This window comes from Oncorhynchus tshawytscha, unplaced genomic scaffold (genome assembly GCF_018296145.1).
Source record: "Oncorhynchus tshawytscha isolate Ot180627B unplaced genomic scaffold, Otsh_v2.0 Un_contig_17898_pilon_pilon, whole genome shotgun sequence".
NCBI classification, from domain to species: domain Eukaryota; kingdom Metazoa; phylum Chordata; class Actinopteri; order Salmoniformes; family Salmonidae; genus Oncorhynchus; species Oncorhynchus tshawytscha.
In genome coordinates this window covers 71,663-80,000 of record NW_024609341.1, presented here as the reverse complement: position 1 = coordinate 80,000, position 8,338 = coordinate 71,663, and the positions used below count along the sequence as shown (strand labels likewise).

General features: G+C 41.6%; 1 protein-coding gene across 1 annotated transcript in view; it reads left to right on the top strand.

Moving 5' to 3' along the window:
- Positions 1-3,514, top strand: part of ifng1 (interferon gamma 1) — a 4,140-nt gene extending 626 nt beyond the window's left edge. The window contains exons 2-4 of the mRNA XM_042314919.1: positions 1,042-1,101; positions 1,241-1,444; positions 2,931-3,514. Of these exons, the coding sequence (XP_042170853.1) occupies positions 1,042-1,101; positions 1,241-1,444; positions 2,931-3,080 (414 nt within the window). The 3' untranslated portion in view covers positions 3,081-3,514. The remainder of the gene's footprint in view (positions 1-1,041; positions 1,102-1,240; positions 1,445-2,930) is intronic.
- The last annotated feature ends 4,824 nt before the right edge of the window (positions 3,515-8,338 follow it).

Below are 8,338 nucleotides of genomic sequence, written 5' to 3'. Positions count from 1 at the left end.
CTAATGGGAGGCCAACAGTAGGACAGAACAGGGAGATCTCCTTCCTAATGGGAGGCCAACAGTAGGACAGAACAGGGAGATCTCCTTCCTAATGGGAGGCCAACAGTAGGACAGAACAGGGAGATCTCCTTCCTAATGGGAGGCCAACAATAGGACAGAACAGGGAGATCTCCTTCCTAATGGGAGGCCAAACAGTAGGACAGAACAGGGAGATCTCCTTCCTAATGGGAGGCCAACAGTAGGACAGAACAGGGAGATCTCCTTCCTAATGGGAGGCCAACAGAACAGGGAGATCTCCTTCCTAATGGACAGACAGAACAGGGAGATCTCCTTCCTAATGGGAGGCCAACAGTAGGACAGAACAGAATCAGGGAGGCCATAGGACAGAACAGGGAGATCTCCTTCCTAATGGGAGGCCAACAGTAGCCAGAACAGGGAGATCTCCTTCCTAATGGGAGGCCAACAGTACAGAACAGGGAGATCTCCTTCCTAATGGGAGGCCAACAGTAGGACAGAACAGGGAGATCTCCTTCCTAATGGGAGGCCAACAGTAGGACAGAACAGGGAGATCTCCTTCCTAATGGGAGGCCAACAGTAGGACAGAACAGGGAGAACATTGGATGTTGATGAGTTAGAAATAAAATGTTTGACTAAAACCAAGAGGAGTTCCACACTTCCTGCCCAAGCAGGAAAGACTGAAATGAAACTGAAAATGATGACGTCATCATAACAGTGCATTTCCAGGTAGGCCCATAGACACCAGACCTGGCTCAAACACTTCCATCTGAGGTGAGCTTTAGCTTAGACGTAGCTTGGAGTTTGCACTTTTGGGACTACTCCATTGTTGCCATTGTACGTGACAAACTAAATGATGTATTTGAAGTTATTTGACCTATTTAGCCCAGGTCTGACAGACACTATACTTGTGATTAGGGGGAGAAGAGTCAATCTATATGCACAAACTGCAGGGAGATCTCCTTCCTAATGGGAGGCAAGTTGAAGGAGAAAACAACTGATTGTCATCATGTCTTGTTCTTTCAGAAGATCTCCAAGGACCAGCTGTTCAACGGAAACCCTGTTTTCCCCAAGGACACGTTTGAGGTAACATATAATGTTACACATTGTTATCCCCTTCAGGCTAATATCACCAATGTGAAACTACTGCTTACCCTTGGGCTAGGCTGGAGACAAAACTACGTTTCAAGATTTTAAAAGTACTCTCCTTCCTTCTCTCCCTCAGGACAGTGAGCGGAGGGTGTTGATGAGTGTGGTTCTGGACGTGTATCTGAGTATCTTCAGCCAGATGCTGAACCAGACGGGGGACCAGGAAATGATTGAGAGTCTGAAATATGTCAAGGGGAAAATTCAGGATCTCCAGAAACACTATTTCCTGGGCAGGATACCTGAGCTGAGGACACACCTGCAGAACCTGTGGGCCATCGAGGTGAGCTTCCCTCCATGAAGTAGAACACAGATCTGGTATAGTCTACTTTCACATGTTCATCGCTTAATATTTTAGCAGATGAAGTCACATAGCACAATGACATGCACTAATGCATCATTACATTGTTTTTTTTAATGATACATCCTATAGACTATGCAACATTTAAATCAGCAGCTTTTCTGGCTACCATCATCATTGGCTGTAGTATAGTCTACTGTATAGACACCATCATCATGGCGGTAGTATAGTCTACTGTATAGACACCATCATCATGGCTGTAGTATAGTCTACTGTATAGACACCATCATCATGGTAGTATAGTCTACTGTATAGACACCGTCATCATTGGCTGTAGTATAGTCTACTGTATAGACACCATCATCATGCTGGCTGATAGTATAGTCTACTGTATAGACACCATCATCATGGCTGTAGTATAGTCTACTGTATAGACACCATCATAGAACACAAAGTCTGGTATAGACACCATCATCATGGCTGTAGTATAGTCTACTGTATAGACACCATCATCATGGCTGTAGTATAGTCTACTGTATAGACACCATCATCATGGCTGTAGTATAGTCTACTGTATAGACACCATCATCACGGCTGTAGTATAGTCTACTGTATAGACACCATCATCATGGCTGTAGTATAGTCTACTGTATAGACACCATCATCATGGCTGTAGTAGTCACCATCATCATGGCTGTAGTATAGTCTACTGTATAGACACCATCATCATTGGCTGTAGTATGGTCTACTGTATAGACACCATCATCATGGCGGTAGTATAGTCTACTGTATAGACACCATCATCATGGCTGTAGTATAGTCTACTGTATAGACACCATCATGACGGTAGTATAGTCTACTGTATAGACACCGTCATCATTGGCTGTAGTATAGTCTACTGTATAGACACCATCATCATTGGCTGTAGTATAGTCTACTGTATAGACACCATCATCATGACGGTAGTATAGGCTACTGTATAGACACCATCATGACTGTAGTATAGTCTACTGTATAGACACCATCATCATTGGCTGTAGTATAGTCTACTGTATAGACACCATCATCATGGCTGTAGTATAGTCTACTGTATAGACACCATCATTATGACTGTAGTATAGTCTGTATAGACACCATCATCATTGGCTGTAGTATAGTCTACTGTATAGACACCATCATCATTGGCTGTAGTATAGTCTACTGTATAGACACCATCATCATTGGCTGTAGTATAGTCTACTGTATAGACACCATCATCATTGGCTGTAGTATAGTCTACTGTATAGACACCATCATCATTGGCTGTAGTGTAGTCTACTGTATAGACACCATCATCATTGGCTGTAGTGTAGTCTACTGTATAGACACCATCATCATGGCTGTAGTATCGTCTACTGTATAGACACCATCATCATGACACCTGATGAACTAAGTACCTGATAGTTAATGCCTGTATCTTCTGTCTCAGACCAGTGACACCACAGTCCAGGGGAAGGCTCTGTCCGAGTTCATTACCATCTACGAGAAAGCCTCCAAACTGGCCCTTAAGTTCCATCTGAAGAAGGACAACCGCAGGAAGAGACGGCAAGCCCAGAGGCTCAAATCACACATCATGTAGATGACCAATCGTGTCTACTGTGAAGGCTAGGTGTAGGGTAAAGATACACCTGGAAGCTGACCTTGGGTCAGTTTAGCATTTCCCCCTCTAACGGTGAAGGTTAGGATTGGGGGAGGGAGCTGATCCTAGATCTGTACCTAGGGGAACCCCCCCCCCCCAAAAAGCCACAGTTGAGATACATATTGAAGTAAAATATTTCCTTGATACAAAATACCTCAACTGGACATCTATTTATAAAATCTATTTATTTAATCTATGAAATCACGCACAATACTCAATGGTATATTATCATTGATAAGAGTATTTATTTTTCTTGAATCAATAAATTTATATTTATTATTCATTATCTAGAAAATGTTTATTTTTTTTATAAATAGTTATTTATTGCAAAATCTGTAAAGTCTATGACTGAATAAACAGACACTGAGGAAACAGCTCTGATGACTGATATCTATACACACACACACACACACACACACACACACACACACACACACACACACACACACACACACACACACACTAATCTATGTTTGGTGCTGTATGGAAATATCACACATTGACTGATTTACTTTTATAATTGTTCTTGTATTGAAACCTAAACCCTCTCCTGCATGGGGCCCACACAACGGCCGTGGCCCAAATGGGCGGCGTCCTGGTCAAAGGAAGGGCACTATATAGGGGCTAGGCTGCCATTTGGGATGCCCACAAGATAACACCACAACATCCGTCTTCAGAAACAGGAATAAACCAAACACACTAACCTAAACTAAACACCCCACTAACCTAACCTAAACAAACACCCCACTAACCTAAACACCCCACTAACCTAAACACCCCACTAACCTAAACACCCCAACCTAACCTAAACACCCCACCTAACCTAAACTAAACACCCCACAACCTAAACTAAACACCACAACAACCTAAACACCCCAAACACCCCAACCTAAACACCCCACTAACCTAAACACCACAACCTAAAAACCCCAACCTAACCTAAAAACCCCAACCTAAACACCCCACTAACCTAACCACCACACTAACCTAAACACCACAACAACCTTAACACACTAACCTAAACAGTTGTGTTTAAAGGTTTAAGATCAACACTTACAGTTGAAGTCAACATGCACTTAGGTTGGAGTCATTAAAACTTGTTTTTCAACTTCTCCACAAATGTCTTGTTAACACACTAAGGTTTGACAAGTCGGTTAGGACATCTTCTTTGTCCTAGACTGCCACGGCTTTCGAAAGAACTGGACCAAAGCGCAGCGTAAATATTCCTTCATTTTTTAAATGCCGCCAACAATAAACAATCCACAACACCCATGACGCTTAAGGGCTATGTGCCACAAAGACAACATCCCACAAAGAAAGGAAGGAAAAAGGCTACCTAAGTATGGTTCTCAATCAGAGACAACGATAGACAGCTGTCCCTGATTGAGAACCATACCAGGCCAAAACATAGAAACACAAAACATAGAACGCCCACCCCAAATCACACCCTGACCAAACCAAATAGAGACATTAAAAGGCTCTCTACGGTCAGGGCGTGACATTGACACAAGTACTTTTTCCAACAATTGTTTACAGACAGATTATTTCACTTATAATGCATTGTATCACAATTCCCGTGGGTCAGAAGTTCACATACACTAAGTTGACTGTGCCTTTAAACAGTTTGGAAAATTCCACAAATTATGTCATAGAAGCTTCTGATAGGCTAATTGACATAATTTGAGTCAATTGGAGATGTACCTGTGGATGTATTTCAAGGCCTACCTTCAAACTCAGTGCCCCTTTGCTTGACATCATTGGAAAATCAAAAGAAATCAGCCAAGACCTCAGGAAACAAATTGTAGACCTGCATAAGTCTGGTTCATCTTTGGGAGCAATTTCCAAATGCCTGAAGGTACCACGTTCAAACAATAGTACTCAAGTATAAACACCATGGGACCACACAGCCGTCATACCGCTCAGGAAGGAGACGCGTTCTGTCTCCTAGAGATGAACGTACTTTGGTGCGAAAAGTGCAAATCAATACCAGAACAACAGCAAAGGACCTTGTGAAGATGATGGAGGAAACAGGTACAAAAGTATATATATCCACAGTAAAACAAGTTCTATATCGACCTAACCTGAAAGGCCGCTCAGCAAGGAAGAAGCCACTGCTCCAAAACTGCCATAAAAAAGCCAGACTACGGTTTGCAACTGCACATGGGGACAAAGATCGTACTTTTTGGAGAAATGTCCTCTGGTCTGATGAAACAAAAATAGGAGTGTTTGGCCATAATGACCATAGTTATTTTTGGAGGAAAAAGGGGGAGACTTCCATGCCGAAGAACACCATCCCAACCGTGAAGCACGGAGGTGGCAGCATCATGTTGTGGGGTGCTTTGCTGCAGGAGGAACTGGTGCACTTCACAAAATAGATGGCTTCATGAGGAAAGAAAATGGTGTGGATATATTGAAGCAACATCTCAAGACATCAGTCAGGAAGTTAAAGCTTGGTCGCAAATGGGTCTTCCAAACAGACAATGACCCCAAGCATACTTCTAAATTTGTGGCAAAATGGCTTAAGGACAACAAAATCAAGGTATTGGAGTGGCCATCACAAAGTCCTGACCTCAAACCTATAAAAAATGTGTGGACAGAACTGAAAAAGCATGTGTGAGCAAGGAGGCCTACAAACCTGACTCAGTTACACCAGCTGTCAGGAGGAATGGGCCAATATTCACCCGTACCTTATTGTGGGAAGCTTGTGGTAGGCTACCCAAAACGTTTGACCCAAGTTAAACAATTTAAAGGCAATGCTACCAAATACTAATTGTAGTGTATGTAAACTTCTGACCCACTGGGAATGTGATGACAGAAATAAAAGCTGACATAAATCATTCTCTCAACTATTATTCTGACATTTCACATTCTTAAAATAGTGGTGATCCTAACTGACCTAAGACAGGGAATTTGTACTCGGATTAAATGTCAGGAATTGTGAAAAAGCGGAGAGTTTAAATGTATTTGGCTCAGGTGTATGTAAACTTCCCACTTCAACTGTATGTGTATCCTTCTTGTGTGAATTCTGATGTCATATTGCTGTTATGTTTTCTCTACACATCTTATCTGTCTTGTGTGAATTCTGATGTCATATTGCTGTTATGTTTTCTCTACACATCTTATCTGTCTTGTGTGAATTCTGATGTCATATTGCTGTTATGTTTTCTCTTCTTATCCGTGACAGTTTTTTTCTGGGAACATAAAATAATTATATTCTAAAAAAAAATAGACAAACTCAAACAATTCACCTAAGAATAGACAATGACAGCTCAGCTAAAATGCCAAACATCCGCTAGGGATTGAGCATGTGTCCATTAGGCCTATGGATTAAAAAACATGTATCACCATGAATTAGATCGGGCAATAAAAGCATCACTTTTATTCCATAGGCTGGGATCCTCACTATGCAGTTCTGGCAAGAGCGCATTTTTCACCGGCTGTCCACTGGTTTCAAAAACAATGATTGATAGGCAGCTTAAACTTCTTGAATTCAGCCATTATTGGGTTGAAATACACATTTTAGATTTGTGAACAGCCATCCTCAACAACCACAATCTGTAAGGGGCAAATAGCTAAATGAGAGAGCAGCAGTGTGATTCACATCAACGCGCTATGTAGATATCAATAATAAGTGATCGTCCTAGACTTCACCACTGGTTTCATCGATATTATTACTTATATAACACCTCCAAGTGTTTATTCAAATTGGATCATCTTTGGATGCCGACAGCAACAGCACCAGTGGAAGAGATTAAATTAAACACGGACTACTTCTTGCTAATCAGGAAACTCTTGGGTGGTAGACTGTCATTACAATTGCTTCATGGGAACCTGGTAAAATGATGTTTGTGGCCTAGTGTAGCTAGCCACCGAATGGCTCACAATTCACTGTTAGCATGCAGTCAAAGCTATAACCACTTTTGGAGCTAACTAGCACTCTGAAATCATATTCTGATGTTGACAGCAGATGGGAGTTGGATTCATAACATTGCTAACAAAATATACATTTTGAGAAAACTATTTATATTAAGTGGCTAGCTAGCTAGTGTTAGCAACGTTTGGTGGTCAATGAGACCGAGAGCTAGCTAACCAGCTGAGCTAGCAAACAATATATCAAAAGTATAATTTCAGATTCGAAAAATATTGCATCAACAGGCTCTGCATTACAGGAATCACAGTAGCAAGTACTCCTGGTGCACTGTTAAATTATTTAGCCATTTAAACTCTCCATTTTTGCCATAGCCCTGACAGGCTTTCATTCATTTAAACATGAGATTGTCTGAGGTGTCAGACTCAACGACAGTTAATATACATTGGAGCGCTGCGATTGGTTGCCCACATTTCTGGGGCGGGGCTTAGCGAAGAGTCAATCATTTCAAAGCTATTCATCCATTTTCTCACCATCTAATCCAACAATCTACTCACTATTATCCATGGGAAAAACTCACTATTATCCATGGGAAAAACTCACTATTATCCATGGGGAAAACACACTATTATCCATGGGAAAAACTCACTATTATCCATGGGAAAAACAAACTATTGTCCATGGCAAAAGCATTTTTACTTTTGCCCTTGCACTAACATACCTGATTCAACAAAAGGCTTGATTATGAGATGGTCCCCAGGACCAGGTTTTAGAGAACCCTGAGTTAGTAAACACTGGGTTAGTAAACACTGGGTTAGGGGTAGTAAACACTGGGTTAGTAAACACTGGATCAGGAAACACTGGGTTAGTAAACACTGGTTTAGGGTTAGTAAACACTGGGTTAGGGTTAGGAAACACTGGGTTAGTAAACACGATCAGTAAACACTGGTTTAGGGTTAGTAAACACTGGTTTAGGATTAGTAAACACAGGGTTAGAAGACACTGGATCCGGAAACACTGGGTTAGTAAACACTGGATTAGAAAACACTGGATTAGAAAACACTGGATCAGTAAACACTGGTTTAGGGTTAGTAAACACTGGGTTAGGGTTAGGAAACACTGGGTTAGGGTTAGGAAACACTGGGTTAGTAAACACTGGGTTAGGGTTAGTAAACACTGGGTTAGTAAACACTGGTTTAGGGTTAATAAACACTGGGTTAGGGTTAGTAAACACTGGGTTAGGGTTAGTAAACACTGGGTTAGGGTTAGTAAACACTGGGTTAGTAAACACTGGGTTAGGGGTAGTAAACACTGGGTTAGTAAACACTGG